The following is an 18,673-nucleotide window of genomic DNA, read 5'->3' on the forward strand; positions in this document are numbered from 1 at the left end:
AGCCTCTTCGAGTATTCTCGCGTCCGCAAAAAGCACTGACGCTCGATGAAACCGAACTCTTCTTCCGGCGTCGACTCAGTTTCTGAATGAAGCTCACAACTTAGCTTCCTTTAATGTGCTGGAGATTGGCAATCGATTTGCACGTTGAGAAACATCCGCTGAGAATATATTTACTGTTTTCCTTACTTTTACTTGAGAATATATTTACTGTTTTCCTTACATTATTATCGTGGTGTTTAAAATAGTAAAATAGTTTAAAGTAAAATATATTCGAAATAAACCACGCACAAAATATCATAAATGTCGCACGCCCTGCAATCTTGTTTTCGGATATTACATTATTAACAATCTTTCGGATAAAATAACGCAGACCTTCAGCAACTACTTCTACTAGAATGTATATTTTCTCTATAAAATTGAATTTTTCTCATTTTTGCGAATTCGCTTCAATTCAAATCTATTTGAAATCGTATAGTCGGTTACGCGAAAGATAATTCCTCACTCGCAGACGAGCTCACCTGTGCGATGGATGAAATTTTTGGCAAGCGACATTTCGTACGTTGCTGCTAGCCAGTGAAATAAAGTGTTGCGACCGCGCACCGATATCGATACCGACTAACATCGACCGAGACGTTTGCGTATTCACGACGAGTAGCAAATGAATATGTATTCCGAGGACACAACGAGTCATCAAACAGTTATCAAAGAGCCGCGCCCGCGTGCTGAACGACCACGTTGCGAGTGATCGTGCGAACCGACGATGAAACGTTCTGTTAATTTCTTAATCCGCGTCTCCTCATTTCATTCATTCGCAAACTAGAAAAGCCGCAATCCAGAATTTTTATCCGCCCAGAAATTGCACACGATTTTTCCAAGCTCAGCATAGATTCCAATTCAAATGCCTAAATGTGTCCGAGAGTTGTTTACTTCACTACGATACCAATCGGGATTCCTATTTCTATACCTCATCGTATCCCATTTATATCGTATTCAATACAGTAAAAAATAACTAACAAAATTTTAAAACACTTTCAATTTTTCATTGAATAATGAAGTTATTTATTATAAAAACAATCTACGTTTCAATACTCAATTTTAATGTGGATAAAGTGTTGGAGAGTTTTTAGGTTTCTCATTTAGATTGTTTGGCATATCACTCTTCTAACCCAGAATCCATAATTATTTTGCGAAATCGATTAGATTCCAAGAAAGGAGTATGGCTAAATGGCGATATTTATTCGGACATAACCATTCTCAGCGAAGCTCTCCAAAAGTCTAAGCTTAAATATGAGGAAATATAGCAATCAAAATCCTGGTCAAAACTATAGAAAGTATCCTGAGGACACAAGGAACAATCACTGTCCACACGTAACTATAGTCACTCTATTGTCAATAGTTTCGATATCGATCCGGCGGTGGACACTACAATAATAATAATGATAGTAACAAACAACTTTGCGGGCTTAGTTAATCGAGATTCCATTCCGGTGGAGCGTCGTTTCTCACGTCGATACGTTGCTCCAGCATTCTTCGGATCGTTCGTAGCTTGGAATTCATTTGGACGGAAATTCCGTCTTCTCCGAAACGCAACGCGAGAGTGAGTGAGAGAGAGAGAGAGAAAAGGAGTGAATTCGATTCGATCGCCGACCTTTCGTGATTATACACACATGGATGGATCGCGCTTGTGTGACCGAGCCGCATTTTGTCCGCCATCTCTCTCGTGCGAGAGCGACCCTTTGAAATTAATGTTATCGCAATCGCACGGTACGAATTCGCGAATTTTGTTCTGCTCCCGCGGGGACGTTTAAAACGCACGCAGGTGCGCAGACTCATGCATCGGATCGCATCAGCGGAGTAAAAACATTTTCGGTATCAGAAAGGAGCGCATCGCAATCACGGCAATGAATAATGTATTTAAGTTTGTTGTTTGAGTGAATATTTCAGCGTCCCGTCTATTATTAGCGGCGCGTTATCGCAATTTTTATTCATTCCCGACCGTCGGTCGGACGAAAATGCGCGTATTTATGGTCGCGTATTTGCGACGCGCTGTTTTGCGAAGCGCGTCGAGATGTAGGAACCGGGAACGAAGGATCCGCGCGGCGAATTGTGCGAAAATTTTGCTGTAAAATTAATGCTATCTCTCTTGCGCGCGAAAATCGAAGGACGCGTTCATTCCCGTCTCGTGTGACGTGACAATTTGCTCATTTGCAGGTCCGGAAGAGGAGAAACTGCTAGGTTCGATATTACTACCTTCGTACAGAGTTACCGTGTGCAAGCCCGAGGACAAAGTCAACAAGAAGTTCGCCTTCAAGGCCGAACACGCGAACATGAGGACTTATCACTTCGCGGCTGACAGTCGCGAGAGCATGAATCAGTGGGTGAACGCGTTGACTCTGGCGACTCTTCTGCAGGATCCTAGCCCGTGAGTACTGAACCTAACGTCCTGAAATTATTTGTGTCCTAAAATTAATTTGCGATACTTGTGCGATACGCGGTAATCACGCGACATTACGCGCACCAAGCCCAGAAAGTGTACACGGAGAAAATTGTTATGATTGCCACGTTCTCTATGGTTAGAAAGAAAAATTCGTGCGAATTCAAGTTAAATGGATGTCGCGTTAAAATTTGCTGTTGTTACATGCTCATCTATACAGGGTGTTCGGAAAGTACCGGGACGCCCGAATATCAGGAAAAATATAAGCTTTACAAAAAAATGTTTCAGACAAAAGTTGTGGCGTTTAAAAAGATGTATTTACTGATCACATCAGTTTGACCTTGGGTTGCGTAGCGAAGGTCAGGTTAAGGTCACATTAATTTTTTTAAATGGAACACCCCATTTTTCATTGCATATTCTTATAGCACATCTCGAGAGCTTTTCAAAACACTATAATAAAATATTTTTTCGTTAAGAACTTTTCGAGTAATAACACTTGAAATTTCCAGCACTTTGACATAGAATACAAAATATCTCGTAAAATATTCATCTTTCGGTTATCTTGTCTTAATGCTTTTTTGCGCAGAATAATGAGACAAATTAATTAGCTTAAAAAAAAAAAAAAAAAAATTTTTTACATAAATATATAAAAATCTTTTTGTGCTTTTTTTAAGCCAATTAATTTGTCTCATTATTCTGTGCAAAAAAGCATTAAGACAAGATAACCGAAAGAAGAATATTTTACGAGATATTTTGTATTCTATGTCAAAGTGCTGGAAATTTCAAGTGTTATTACTCGAAAAGTTCTTAACGAAAAAATATTTTATTATAGCGTTTTGGAAAGCTCTCGAGATGTGCTATAAGAATATGCAATGAAAAATGGGGTGTTCCATTTAAAAAAATTAATGTGACCTTGACCTGACCTTCGCTACGCAACCCAAGGTCAAACTGATGTGATCAGTAAATACATCTTTTTAAACGCCACAACTTTTGTCTGAAACATTTTTTTGTAAAACTTATATTTTTCCTGATATTCGGGCGTCCCGGTACTTTCCGAACACCCTGTATAGCGCTCACAGCCGCAGTTTTTGATGCATAATGTTCAATTAATATATCCTATTACATTAATACATATAGTTTATATGTTTATATTATAGAGAGAATGCATATGATGTATTTAATTGTACAGTATACGTAGTTATTATTTTGTTACCAATATCAGGATAACCTTGGTGCAATTGCTCAGCCTTTCAAGCGCAGTCATAAAATCCCAAACCAATGTTGATTCAGTAATGGTCTTGACTAGCGCTGATATGACTCTGCTGTCAGTGCAGATAAAGATCTTCCTATTATCTGTCCCTCTGGAGATAAGAAGTTCTGCACATCTTAGAATAGCCAGTACTCCTGCTTGGAGTACTGTGGCCAAGATACTCTCTCTCTCTGTAGTCTTTACCAGGTCCGTATATTCCTGCTTTGAAATGATTATTTCAACCGAGCCATCTGTAAACCAGTAGTTTATGTTGGAATTGGTTATTTAGTCTAGCTTCAGCCAATCCTGTCTTATTCATACAAGTGCTTTAAAATCCTTTGCGTATCTGGTACTTCTTTAGGATTCTGTCTAAGGTGAAAGGATAAGTATACAACCATTTAAACCTTATATATCCCAGCCTGCCCCTCCAGTCTTCTCGACACTTTAGTCTGTATGCTGTAATACAAGCCGCCTCGATGACGGTCAGATCCAGAGGGTATATACAAAGAACCAACGGCTCCGTCGGTGTGACTTCTCTAGCAGCCCTCGGGTAACTTCCCTGCGGGCTTTTCAACAGGTTCCTTATCTCCACTTTTTCATCACGTTTGAGCGAAAAATTACATGAATATTTTGTCGCAGTAATCACATTTAGCTAAGTGATATCCCTAATGTTTTCTCCGTGTAACCTAAAAGGGCGGAGGTGACAGTAGAATTCATCGAGAGGGAACACACACATTTCGGTTCGTTATTAATTAAAGATAAAATAGATCAATTTGAGCGGCGAATCGACACGGAAAGCGCGCAATTTTCCAGCTGTTAACAATCACAGGTTTGTTCCGGCAAAACGAGAAGCTTCCTTTCGCTCGGCGTTTGCTACGGCGTTTGCTTTAGCAATTACGCGAATTGAATAAATGAACAAGAGAGGACGCGCAGCTAAACACAGGGGATCGACACGTGGCGCCGTTATTGTTTTTCCATTTTGCGCGATAATCGCTCTCGGGTTACTGCCACTCGACTCTCGAACATTTTAACCTCATGTTCCTTCGGTCAGCTCGACGGTCTCCGATTGTCACGCTCTCCCAGCTATTTTCCCCTGCTCGTCTGCAGTTTCGTTTTACCTCGCGCAACACGACTGCGCTCTTGTTCGTCCCTCGCGAAATTTCAGGCTCGCGCGATCTTACCTCGCGTATTCCTCACGTATGTTCCCGGCCGAGCAAAATTCATGAACTCCGGCGCGTTTGAATATTATGAAAATTTCGCACCAGCCCCCCGTCGTCCTGCGATTTGTATCGCGAGACGTGCCGTGATCCAGCTGAGATAAGAAAGCCAAGAGCTCGACTTCACCCGAAACTTTGATTCTACTTTTGACTTCAATAATCCATTTAATATTTGTTTTGATACTCTGAAACATCAATCTCTTTTGATTCTATTTAACTCCTCAGCTTTATCTTTAATAATAGGTTTCTCTTTAGAACCTACCGGTGACATTTCGTGCGCTTTTCGCTTTAGAGACGCTGTCTAACGAACGCTAGAAAGTTCAGACCCAAAGTAGGGCTAAATTTCGACTGGGACATCCTTGCAGAAATGACGAGACATTCCCTCCTTCCCGCGGAAGAGAGTCAATGTCGCTTAATGCGACATCACTCCGAGACGTTGGTCGAAACGCGGCCAGAGAGGCTGGAATTAGTTCGACGTGGCGCCGACGAATGTCCTCTTTGATGCATCACGGAGGCAATTGGACCAGCGATTGGAGGTCGAAAGTTTATTGCGAAAGTACCGCGCGAAACGGCGCGGTCGTTTTCGCGCTATAGCTATCCACCTGCTCGTCTCGTTAGATAGTTCTTCCCCCGAGAGTTACTCCTGCGAAATGCTCGCGCGGAGTAACCCGTCGTGCTCGTCGCCCGTTATCCATTAGCGCGTTGTCAGCGACACACTGACTAGCGCGGCAACGGACAATGGCTCGCTCGTTTTGCGAGCGCGCCCGTCGTCTATTTCCTAGCCGAAGCTCGATTTGCGCGGAAAACAGAAAAGGAGAAAAAGAAAAACGGAAAAAGGAAGAAGAAAGAAAACGCGGTCGAAGCGTGGTTTTTCAGTAGCGCGCTTTGGCGGAACAACGGCGAGAATTAATTCCGCGGTAAGGAGGGGGATTTTCGAGGCGATCGAGTCCCGACGCGAACGGCGATAAATTCAAATTCAACAGTAAACGCGCGAGACCAAAGTGCGCGGAGGGGGGATATTAAAAATGAGCCGCTCATACATATTCAACGTGTCGAGCAACGGCTAATTTTACTAATGGTATGTATGGAACGGATATCCAATCTTCGAATCGGATCGGCGCATACATTACAACATCCCCAGCGGTGGTGGCAGGTTAAATTTTATTACTGCTGATTTATTTTTTATCGGCGATCGCGCGAGAATGTACCACTGCTGCTACAGTTGACACGACAACGATTCGCTCAACGTGTGAAAAATCGTCGGTTTTTAAATCGTCGCAATTCGAGAGAATGACGCGTGTACACCAGATGCCACTGGACCGGTCACACGCCACCCGAAAAAAAGTGACTCCACGTGAAGTAATTAGCTGAGAATAACATTTTTGATGCGACTTTGAAACTTGGTTTTTAAAGCAAGAAAAAAGGAGATAACTTTGAAGAGGGGAATTTAGAATGAAAATTACCACAGGATTTTGTAACCGAGGAATAGATGGACATTCTGCAGTGATTCACTACCCTTTCGTATGCGCTAGTTATAATCTAGGAATTAGTTACTCCAAAACAAAGTATGAAAATCATGTTATTCCACTTTTTTTAGTTATCTTCTCACAAAGAATCACTCCCTTTTCGGTGCTATCAATCGGATAGCCTATATATGTGCGTGTATCGCGACTGTCGTTTTGATCGTGACGCATCTCCTATAGTGGCGCAGGCGAAGCCGCGGTGGTCATAGAAATAGCCGGGCAACAGGACGGCGAGCGGAGCGCCAGGCCCAGCGTTTCGTCGATTTCATCCATCCTGAATCAAAGCGCCGACGACAGTGACTCGGGTTTCCACGGCTTCCAATCGCGCGACGACCCCAGCCACGCGTCCAACAACAATTCCAGCCCGAACAGCGCGAACACTGCCTCCTTCCCGAACTTGAGCGGCAGCAACAGCAACGGCAATTCCGCCAGCCACAATCACACGAGCGAGTCGTCGCATCCGACGATGAACGGTTGGATACAGCAGTCGCCGCAGCAGTACGGTCAGCCTGGCACCTCGCAGCCGTCAGCGCAGCAACAGCAACAGCAGCATCACCAGCAGCAGTACGGCCACTTGCTGCCGTCGCAGCAACTCCAGCCGGGTCACTCGCACCAGCATCAGGCGCTGCTGCACCAACACCTGCCGCATCAGAACGCGCTACCGAGCACTCATCCGCAAACGTCGCATCCGCACAAGCACGTGGTCCAACAAGCGCCGCAGCCGCAGCAACAATTGCAGCAACAGCAATCGCAGCACGTCGTTGGCACGGCCGGCGTGCAGACGGTACAGCCCATGTCTCGCAAGTTCGGCCAGCCCATCTACGCGAACGCGCCGCCGAAGCCCAGGCGACTGACCGACGGTTCCAACGAGTACTCGACACCGTCGCCGGATCCGGATTACCGGAAGAGTCCTGTCTCGCCGGACGTCACGGTGACCAGCAAGAGCCCGATGTCCGACTACGAGAGCGGTCGCAATGCGATCTACGGCGCGCGGATCAATCAGCCGTCGCAGCAGAGTCTGCGCACGGACAAGTCCGGCCTGAATTACGGTTACGGTCAGGCGCAACAGACCGAGAGGAGGACCCCGGACACGTACGGTCGCAGCGCGAAACCCAGAAGCGGCAGAGGCAACGGCGACTACGAAGAGGTATACGGCACCCCGCAGCTCTATCAAAGGCCCGCGGGACCGGTGGGTTACTCGAAGGGCGCCTCGCCGGCGCCCATCCCCATCCCCCTGTACGCGCAGCAACAGCAGCAGCAGCAGCAGCAGCAGCAGCAGCAACTGCACTCGCCCGTCGCGCCACCGAACGGTAAGTTTTTCCTCTTATTTCTTCTCCTTATCCTCTGTTTTCTCCGCGCCGATTTTCGCGAAAGCTCTCGCAATTAGCGCGGCGAACTACCGTGTCCTTGTACTACGTCCCCTGCGGGGTGAGCGCGGAGATATTTTACGCAACCACGCTCGTTCGGCAGCGCAATGTCCTCCTTGCCGGACTACCTCCGAGCGGGATTTCTCGTCTCGGACCGTTGAGGATACGCGCCCAGGGAATTGTACGCTGGCAATCTCGTAATGTATTGTCGGGTTCGGCTTCCGCGCAGGCATGTTTCCGCGTCGTCGCCGAGAAATAACGACGAGCACCTCGACGATTCTCTCGCTCTCTTTTTCGCGCCCTTGTTGTTGACGGCTTTCAGCATTATATCTTAATAATTACCGCGATGGTAAAAGTTATAACGAGCTATATCGTTCGTGCGATCACTCGATCCTCTCTTTGCCGATGTTCTTTCTCCCCTCCCTAAGATTCCTAAGCTTTCCTCTTTCCTCGTGTCACAAAGAACATTGGATAACGTTGTAATCCGAGAGCCGAGACGCGACGATACAAAGAGTTCGATTTACTTTCTTCAGTGTCGATGGTGAGACAATCCAGAGCTCAACCGCCGCCGCGGCCGCATAGCGCGGACTTTCTCGAGTACGAGGCGGCGAGGAGACCCCAGCAACAACCCGCACAATGCGAGAAGCCCCCGAATCAGCAGAGACGTCCCCAGAGGCCTAAATCTAGCTTAGACATAGTGAATCCTTCGGACACGACCAACGACGGTTACTTCTACTCCGAGGAAAGGTAAAAGACTCGTGCGTGTTAACGCGTCGATCTTCTCCTCGTTTTCTTCGCGCGCGAATCTCGAGATAATAGAAGGTTAATAGAGAGAAACGAACAAAGTGAGGATAAACGGTCTCTCGAAACATCAACAAGCCTTCTTCGCGCTCTGCATTCTCCGCTTACGTTTGCGCTCAGGTACGCGGCGCAGATGCGGCAGTCCGCGGTCTATCTGACCCCACAGCATTACCAGCAGCAGAGAAATCAGTCCCTGTCGCGCGTCACGATGCAGCCAAAACTGCCAGGTATACGCGACAAACCCGACGAAAGTAGAGTGTCCACATTGCCGGACTCGTCCTGTCCTGCATCGAGGCGCTCGCAACGGGATCACGTTCATCAGCAACACACGATGCTTACTCAGTCGCTGACGCAGAGACATTCCGAGTGAGTCACAGTACATTGTTGGAATAAACGATTAGGGAAACCGGGAACTCGAGTCCTCTTTGAAATTCCATCGCTGTGTAATTTCGAGATGCTGTCTAAAGTGGGATCGTTGCGTCACGTTCCCACAGTTAACGTCAGCTATCCCCGTCGTAATTTTTACGTGTTTTTGGAGATACACAATGGTTTCGTGGCGTTAAGTTCGCGCAAGATAAGCAAGGAAAGCCGGTCGAGCAGCCGGCACTCGTCAGTTTTCCACACTCTCGCTCAGTTTTTATCAAATATTAAAGTATATAAGGGAGATTTATCAATTACTCACATATAATATATAATTAAATACTTATCAACTATTATTTGTTTACTTTGTGTTTATGTTATATTATTTTATGTTTTATTATATATTTATATTATTTATTTTACAAATTTAAATATTTAAATAATATTCAAATCGAATTCGCGCGAGAGAGTGTCGAAAACAAGCAAAGTGTTGGAATGTTTTCCCCTGTATCGGGAGATTGGAGGACTGACTTTCCAATTTTGCGATCTCTCTTACATTCGGCGACAGAATCGAGATTCTTTCCGATTTGGCGAGAGAGAGAGAGATCCGCGCAGAAAGTTCGGTACGGAGTAAGCACGTTGCGCTCTCTCGGAGCGACATGCCTGAGCGTTCATTTCCACTAGGATGATCGGCGCCGATCCGAAGCTGCGGAGGTCTCTGCGCGAGAAGAGCTGCGAGGCGAACGGCCGCGAGACACTGACGCACGGCGAGGACAACACAGTGCCGCGAAGAGTGTTGCCGCGCGAGTACGACGGGTGGGGAAGAACAGGGGGCCACGGTGGCCATGGCACTCACATCTCTCAGACGTGTCACGCCGGTTACGCAGGTGGCGGCGGCGGCGGCAGGCGATGGGGCGAGCAGCAGCAGTTCTGTAGATCGGCATCGGCGCGTCTACCGAGGACGCGGCATCCCGCCGTCCTCGATCCGGACGACGACGACTACGCGGAGAGGTCCTCCGAGCAGGACTCGCGGGATGGCGAGCGCAAGATTCAGCAGGTGAGAGAGAATTGATACCCCTTTCGTTGAACAAGTGAAATCGTCGGATATCCGTCGCGGCCGCATGCTAATTCGCGTTCGTGCTGAGGAAATCGTGATCGGGCAAGTTAACTTTTTCATTTTTTTTCACGTTAGAATTTCTCACACGACTAATTGTCGCGCTTGAATTGCTTTTATCACGCAAAATCACAGCTGCAGAGACAGAGAGAGAGAGAGAGAGAGAGAGAGAGAGAGAGAGAGAGAGAGAGAATGAGTAAATCCAACTAATAACACGTCAAGTTCATTCGCTCACGATAGGGAATATTGAAATATAAATTTTCAAAACGCTAAAAAATTTATCCGGCTGCTTTTGAGTCCGATTTTCCTCTGTTTGTCTCGATGCAACTGTTTTTCTCGGCTTCGATAAAATTCGTGAGCAAGTAGCTGTGTTTTAAAACCGATACTTTGCCATTCCATCTTCACCGTTTCTCGCAATAAATACATAAACGAAATGCACGGTCAATTTTGTGCAACCTACTCCAGTGTTATCCCACTTTTGGAACGATATTGGAATAAGTTCCGCGATGCGATAGACACATGGAGTAGTTTCGACGGCTGCTTCAAATTTAAACGCTCCGGTTTTATACCTCGGTAGATCCAGGATGAGTCATGAGACAACCTGTTCGAAACGCCGTGATCGTTAACGTCGTCGGTATTATCTTGCCTAAGACAATCGCTTCGGTAACATCGCTCGTCCAGTATGAATCACGACGTCGGCTCTGTTGCGTAGTCGCATCCTACGTCACCGTGGCTGTCCAGTGTCGTTGCTTTCTCCGTCACTCATACGATCGATCGCCTGACTATCGCGTTGCTCACGTCGTATCAGATTCTCTCACGCGCGCGCGCGCGCGCGCTCGATATTGCCTAAGCGTGTAGGAGAACGGCGGCAATTCTTTCCGCGAGGTCCGTCAATGAAAATCCGCGTTACTGTTCGCCTTTCAGCGCGAAGAGTCGATGAAGCGGCTGCTGGAGTGGAAGCAGCGCATGCTGCAGTCTCCGTTAACGCGAAAACCGTCCGGCTCGGCTAACCGGGGCAGGGCGCAGAATGATCTTTCGAGTTACTACAAGCAACAGGCGCTGCTGGATTTGGCAGCGCACGAAGCCGCCGTGGCGGAGGGTCGTCACTCTCGGAGGAGGGAGGACGGGCATCGCTCGCACGTCAGGAGCAAGAGCTCGGACGGTCGGCGGAGCGCCGCCAACGTGCCACGCTACAACAGCTATTCCAGCGATGACGAAGGTAGGGACAGCTCGCCTGAACTGATCATTTAAATTGTGGTTTCGTCGTGGCCTGTGCTGCGCGTAACGAGGGACCCGGTAGAAAATATTGTGAAAGTCGCGTGCGATTTTTACCTGAGAGCGAGAACTTGAACGCATCGGGACGCACGAATTTAAGCATTTGAAAAAAATTCACGAGAAGACATTTTATCGCGGAGGATAATTCTCCGCGAATCATACGCGATTGTCAAGAGCTCGCCGAGCTCGTCTGATTGTACCGCGAGTCCCTCGCGAACGCCGTGTCTGCGACTTGTTCGGTTTTTACCAGTAGATAGTTGTGCTGAGCTAGAGGTGATCCCGATTCTAACACGATCGCGTTTTAATCGCTAACACACACGGTGATGCGTGTCCAATGTGCATAATCGCTCGCGGAGACGCAAGCATTTTTCTCACGCACGTCGAGAGCCTTGTGCCTTGTGAATGGTGTTTGTTATATCGTGTATATCGCGCAGCCGCGACATTCTCCTCATTCGAGTGCGATCATGCCGATCGATTTCTTTGGATACCACAAATTATACCAGCACGCCGCAATTGCATCTCGATTAACCTCGAGTCGTAAGAAGATATACATCGTAGTCTAACAAAGATATACCGTCGAGTGTGCATCGCGCGTCTAATGTGCAATTAATGCGAGGCGGCTGAACTGCTCGCGCGATTTGCGAATGTTGCAAGTCGGAAGTTGCTTTGTCCTTTGTCGATCGTTTTGTTCGTGAACCATTTACTAATAACAATCGTCGTGGAGAGAACTCCCCTCGCCGGGACGAGCTCGACGAGGTGGCGTGTGTAACGACCAAACGACGAGGAGAGGAAATTCAAAATCATGGATATCTGCGAGCGTTTCTCCGAGCGGGGGGCTCCTTCTATCTGCTGCTGCTGTTGGGTCTGGGCTGACTGGTGAATGGGAAACCGATTAACAATCTTAAAACCGAGCATCCGCAGCGCCTACACTTAACACCGGATCGCGGTCCGGATCCCACCCGTAGGAGATGTGGGTCAGCATGGCATGTCAAACAATCTCACTAACACTAGCTGCCCGTAGCTGCGCAATTACGATCGCCGGTTTCTCTACCTTCCAGCTCGTATGTCCGCTACATACGACTATTAACTATATACGACATCACTCGATCGATTATCGGGATCATTGCACGACGATCGATCGGCACGACTGGATCGTGCGACGACGTGCCAACTCTTTATTCTCGTTCGACGTGTTTTTATTTCGGCGTGTTCATTCGACTTTGACTCTCTCTTTTGACTCTTCGAATCTGACAAGTCGTCGAGATGTATAAGATCGAGGCTCTTTACACAAATGACTTGCCGCAGACTCAGATTTCTCTGAATGTTGACACAGACGAGCGTTATACCGCGGCTCTCTGTCGACCGGGGTGCAATGATCTCCGATCTTCGTGATCGCGCTTGGCGAGTTGGCTTGTGGGGGTTATGCGGATAGAAAATACTATGGATGTACATGGGGTTGAACGCGGTTGAATTGGGAAGAACACAAGAAGTGGTCTGTTTCTTTTCACACTCTCTTTATCCTCTTCTTTCATTTATTTACTCAACGCACACGTACTCGTAAGTAACGGACATACTCGTGTCTTTGTGTTTTGTAACGAACGAATCAGAGCTGGGAGATGTCCGGAGGAAGCGTACGCGCAGACCTTCGCATGCAGGAAGGAGCCCCCGACACGCCGCCGACGATCGGCCATCGGCAACGTCGGCCGTCCAGGACGTCACGTTATCCGGCCGCACGAGCGTTAATCAGCCGCAAGGCCAGTCGCAGGCGCAGCTTAACGCTCGCTGCAAAGCGAACCCAGGAGGAGGCGCGCCTGCCGCGCTGTCCTCTCTGGGCGGCATACCGCCAGACGCGGGTTACGACGAGGTCAGCTTCCCGCCGCCGCCGCCGCCGATGAGAAACGACTACGCGTACGCGTCCGCACTGCCGGCGGACAAGCAGTCTAGATCGCAACGGTCCGAGCCGGCGGAGACCGCCTTCGAGGAGTCCGCGATCAGACACAAGAACACTCCGAGAAAACCGCTAGGGATACTCAAAACATCGACCGTCTACGGCTTCGATCAGCAATTTGACGTCAACAAAACGGAGAGCAGCGGTAGGTCGGACGGTTATCGCGCGAACGAGTCCTGGCATGTTCAGAAAAACGTGCAGTGGGACGCCAAGGACGATAACGACGAGTGGGATCCGGGCATCGACGAGAGTAAAGTTATCAAGGAGTTCTCGTATCAATATATCAAGCCGAAGGAAGCAGCAACGCCGTCGAAGCCGGACGAGAAAAGCGAGAGGCAGGAGACTTTGAATCTGGTGCAGTGCAGAATCCGCTCGTTCGAAATGAGCATAGACGGTGCCAGTCCAGTGAGAGAAGTGTTGTCTATGCAGGAACCGTTGAAGATGTCGCCGTTGCAAGCGACTGAGGCTCATGTCTCCAAGCTGGAATGCGCGAACAAGACTTCGGCCGTCATACGCAGCTTTGCGCTGGGCGATTCGAACGGGGGGGCTGAGAACAAATACAAGAATGTCGAGGAAGGACACACCAAGCAAGCCTCAACCGACAGTAACAAGTCGGTGAAAGATCTCTTGGCAGACTTTGAGCGGAAGTCGCAGCAGGCCAACTGGCCCAAGTGCGAGAAGCGGCAAGAGCCGAGGCATCGCGCGGATCACTGCGAAAGCGAAGCGCTACGCTATGATAGCAGCATGGATCACCGACACATCAGAGACAACGAGGAGTTCGCCGAGGACAAGGGGAACGAAAGGGACGAAGTCCCGCAATGTTTCACCGCGGATACCCTCTATACAGGTGCCGCTAGTCCAAAAAGCCCCGATGGAGCTCCGAAACAAAGTCAGTTGATCGGTTCGAAGGACAGTCTGACCGAGCAATGTGTACTGTCCGGCACTGACCTAGACATCGTCTCAAGTTCTGCGAATTGCAACAGAACGAGCGTCACTGAGTCCTTGCTGACGCACGGCGATCAATTCTCCGGCGACAGTGACCCCACCAGCTCGATCTCGAAGCAAGACGACATCAATACCGAGGATGACTATCTTCCCATGTCGCCCAGAAAAGCTATACTGGATCCGAACAGCGACGACCGACCGAATCCGAAGATAAGGGAGAGTCTGTTTGTCAATCTGGAGCACGAGGAGAGCTCGTACGTGGAGATGGCGCAAAACGGAATGAATCGCTCGCTGTTAGCGCCAAACGAAGACTGCGGGAAGCACGATTCCGGCGATTATTCTACGCTGGACACGTCCCACTACGAGTTCGTGTGCGTGTCGGACAGTAAAATGGAGCCGGTGTACATGGAGGTGAGTCAGTTGTCTGAGAAAGAGGACGACGAGAACGGCGGCAAATCGACGAGGAAGAGTAGCGCCAACGACGGCGCGCCGCATCCCCGGGCCGATCTGCCCGATATTTTGACGGCGCTAAAGTCCGACAGTTCCGACGCGGACGACGAATCGTCGAAGGACTTGGATTCGATCGACGCGCCGCGGCATCCGCGATTCAGTCTGTCCGACACCTTCCGACCCGCCTCGTACTACCTAGGCGCCAGCCGCAACATGATTGCGGAACTGCACGACTCGTCGGACAGCGAGCTGGTGTCTCCGCCGCCAATACCGACCTCTCCGCCGCCCTTGGACGATCTGGACTCCTTAGAGATGCAAGAGTCGCTGGAGATCAAGAAGGTCTCGCCGCAAGTGGCCACGACAAAGGATAGTGTCGCGCTGAATCGGGACTCACCGAAGTCCTGGAACAAAGTCCCGGTGGGCCAGGTGGAAGCGCACAGACCGCCCTCGCGGTTCTCCGACGCGACCATCAGTTCCACCTTCAGAGACAGCAGGATGTCGTTGGAAAGTGCGTCGGGTAGCGACACGGTCGAGTTGAGGCACGATGAAGAGGCACGGCACAGACAGTTGAAGAGAAGACCCGTCAGCGACGATGTCTGCGGGGCTCTCGACAGTCTCGACGAGTATGAGTCGTTAAGCAGTCGCTTCGACGGCGCGAGCATCGACCTCGATCAGTACCTGGAGGAACTGCAGGCTCGAGACGCCTTCAATGTGGATCTCTACGCGAAGGATCTCAGTTACAACAGCATTTACGGATTCAACGAGAACATGCTGGTGGTGGACAAGCTGCAAAAGACGACGTGCCAGGATCTGTCGAGGAAGATGAAGCTAGTGTCGAGCAATCTCGACCGACCTTTCGATTATTCTTGCAAGAATAAGACTGGCTCCGCGAGCAGCTTACCGTCCATGAGAGTGTCCGATCTGCCGCCGTCCCATCAGCACTCGCAATCTTTCACCGGCGACGCGCATTACGAGAACGTCATGAGCTTCTCGCCACTTCGTGGCTCACCGGCGGTTCGATCTGATAGCGAGCCACCGCGAGACAACGTCCACCGAATGCAGAGCGCGTCGCAGAGCGGCGGTGCACTGCCAATCTCTCATAGCAGGGACTCTAGTTACTCGCTCGCGTCTGGTGCAGCGTCTATCTCAACCTCCATGGCTTGCCAGAGACCTGCCAGCGCACTGTCCTCCATGCACTCGCCCGTCAGCTCCATGTCGTCGGTGAATCACGCCACCGGTGGTGTCGCGCTCGCAACTATGCAGCTGCAGCAGAGTAACACTACGAGCGTGTATGCCGAGCAGCAGCAGCAGCAGCAGCGCTTTCCAAATCACTCACGGTCCGCCAGCCACGAGTGCGTGCGACACACGCTGATGCCGCCGAACCATCGCTCCACGTCCAGTCAGGACTCGAGCCACTATCCGAGTCCGTTGCCGGCAGCGCAGAGTGCTGTTATTAAGCCCGTTTTGCAGTCATATTTACCGAACGCCGGCGAGCAACGTGTATCGGCGAGCGGCGATCAATCCGGTGCACCTTATTACTATTCCGATCTCCAGGCCAGTGTCAATAATGTAGACACCGAGCTGACCAAACCGACAATCGGTCATACCTCGAGATTACCCCAGTTGAATAATCAGAGAGATGACGCGAGCGGTCTGAACAAGAGAAACGATATCGGCCGTATAGTGAATCCGATCGCGCGGCAAATGCCGCGGCAGATTCAAGTCGACGACATCGACGAGGCGAGACGCATCGCTGCCGAGCTGAGACGCACCACCTGCCAGTTACTGAGCGATAACAAAGCCGCTCTCGTGGACAAGAGGAACTTCTACGAGGCGGACACGCTACGTCGCGTCAAGTCCACCGATCCTCTGCCGGATGTGTCCTTGCCGGAAGTAAACGCGAGGAACTTGTATCCCCATGGTCTCAGGGACAAGTCCGCTGATCCGGGTGGTATCGATAATACCGCCGAGTCGATGGCGCACCTCGCGCAAGCCTCTCATCGTAGATCCAGGTCTCTGGAGGGATTACTCGACGACGTTGGTCTGCAGAACTTAGTTGAACAACGAAACCGAGCCAACCGGTCGGCGGCAGCAATGGCAGCGGCTGCGGCGGCGGCGGCGGCGGCGGCGGCGGCGGTTTCAGCCGCTTCGGTCAGTCGGGTCGAGACGCCAACGCAAAGCCTCGCGTTATCTGGCAATCATGCCATCGCCAGCGATAACAACTTTCACGTTGAAGATCCTTGGGAGCAGGACACTCTGTGGTGCGAGAGCCTGAGAAGAGTGAGTCTGCGAAACGCTCGATCGTTGGACAATCTGGACAGTCCACCGAGAGCCGGCGGCGGCGGCGGACCCGGCGACTCGAAATCACGCAGCAGAATTACTCGGGGCGCGACCTACGTAAACGACAGCGTCATCCCGCGCAGGGACAATTGTGCGGTGGAATCATGCGGCGAGCGACCGCGAGTCAAGCGCCGAACGAACAAGGATCGCGACCATCTCACGCGGGAACGAACAACGTCGCTCCATGACGGCGACGATGACGAGGACGATGATGACCGCAACGACGACGTCGTCGTCGCCTACGAGACCCTGTCGATGGAGCGAGTCGGCGCGGGCGGTTACGTGTGGGACGAGCGGAACGAAGCCTACCGGAAACCTATGCGACGCGACGCGACGAATCATTTTTTAGAGGACGGCAACCTTCCCCCGGCTCGCTCGATATCGGACGCCCGAATGTCCGCGGCGTCGTTCGAGCTCGACCGAGAGAAACTCCGCCAATGGGACTTGTTGTCGAGCGCCTGCTTACTCCAGGAGCAGCAGCGCACCTCGATGGCGGATTCGGGGCGAGGGTTGCCGGTCGCGGAACATCCTGGAGACGCGCTCGATTCAAGGCACGTTGTCGTCGCGTCGCCGTCGACGGCGACGACGATGATGATGATGACGATGACGACGGCAACGACGACGATGACGTCAACGATGACAACGACGGGTGGTATGGCGGTCGAGCGGCTAGACGTTATCGTAAAGCCGCTCGATACCGTGCGCGACGCCTTGCCGATGAGGACGATGCCGACCAAGAAGAAGGTGCAGGAGCCGAAGGAGCCGTGTAAACGGGCTGCAGGTGAGTGGCTCCTGAACAACGCTGGCGTGTACAGACAGTGACACCGGGCCGTGTTCCAAATCGCCGAAGCTACCGACGCCCGAACCACCCACGTGACCACGGATTTTGTGCGATAGTTGTTTAATCTTAAGTAAACAGAGAGACTGTTGTGTTGCGTAAGAGTTGCGCGAGTATCCTTTCAGCCATAGAAAGACAAGCTTATGAGAAATTCGAGGGGGGGAAAGTCGCTTGTCTCGAACTCTTGCCACTGTTGAACACTTGGTTGATTATAGACCGATGTAGATTATATCTGCGTTTAAGACAGAGACCAGATGACGTGGACATAAGTTTTCTCGACGTTTGTACACCAGTTACGGTTGATAGGTCTCTGAAATCGGTCTCTATTCTGTAAAAGCACAGGATTTACCTTCATTGCGCGAACAGACAAAATTGAGGATGTCCCCTCGATTGTAAATATTTCAGATAGAAGACATTGCGAAATTTGCCAAATTTTTCCAGCGGTTTTTCGACCAGTTGGTAAGCACCAGTCAGAGCATGCTGTTCAGAATTCAGCCCAATGTTCTCGATATCAAATGTACCTGCGCTTGTGGCGGTCTGCGCGGCGATGCAGCCACCACTTTTTCGTAATCATGGACCAGGCCGTCGTCCAGCTTACATCCATCCACTATGATCACTTTTTTTTCGTTAGACCAGTCTGTTGGATCGGTGGATCGCGGTTTGGACAATCCAGACGCAATCTCGAGCGACGCGAGCACGATCGATGCAAGTTGGAACACGACCTGGTGCATGCCGAGTGCGTGTGTACGTGTGTACGTGTGTGTGTGTGTGTGTGTGTGTGTGTGTGTGTGTGTGTGTGTGTGTGTGTGTGT

At 50.1% G+C, this 18,673-nt stretch overlaps 1 protein-coding gene across 9 annotated transcripts in view; it reads left to right on the plus strand.

The window, feature by feature from the left end:
* The window catches only part of LOC116853981, a 191,757-nt gene that overhangs the window by 114,532 nt on the left and 58,552 nt on the right, over positions 1 to 18,673 (plus strand). For all 9 annotated transcript variants that reach the window (XR_004380058.1, XM_032835401.1, XM_032835402.1 and 6 more), the window contains 7 exons: positions 2,212 to 2,422; positions 6,604 to 7,733; positions 8,324 to 8,537; positions 8,712 to 8,957; positions 9,636 to 10,008; positions 10,990 to 11,284; positions 12,948 to 17,804. Coding sequence is in view for 8 of the 9 variants with exons in the window: in XM_032835401.1 (XP_032691292.1) it covers positions 2,212 to 2,422; positions 6,604 to 7,733; positions 8,324 to 8,537; positions 8,712 to 8,957; positions 9,636 to 10,008; positions 10,990 to 11,284; positions 12,948 to 17,804 (7,326 nt within the window). In the remaining variant the exon portion in view is untranslated. The remainder of the gene's footprint in view (positions 1 to 2,211; positions 2,423 to 6,603; positions 7,734 to 8,323; positions 8,538 to 8,711; positions 8,958 to 9,635; positions 10,009 to 10,989; positions 11,285 to 12,947; positions 17,805 to 18,673) is intronic.

The sequence above is a fragment of the Odontomachus brunneus genome, unplaced genomic scaffold, assembly GCF_010583005.1.
Source record: "Odontomachus brunneus isolate Ranch 3 - 2012 unplaced genomic scaffold, Obru_v1 Obru_scaffold_007, whole genome shotgun sequence".
Classification (NCBI taxonomy): Eukaryota; Metazoa; Arthropoda; class Insecta; order Hymenoptera; family Formicidae; genus Odontomachus; species Odontomachus brunneus.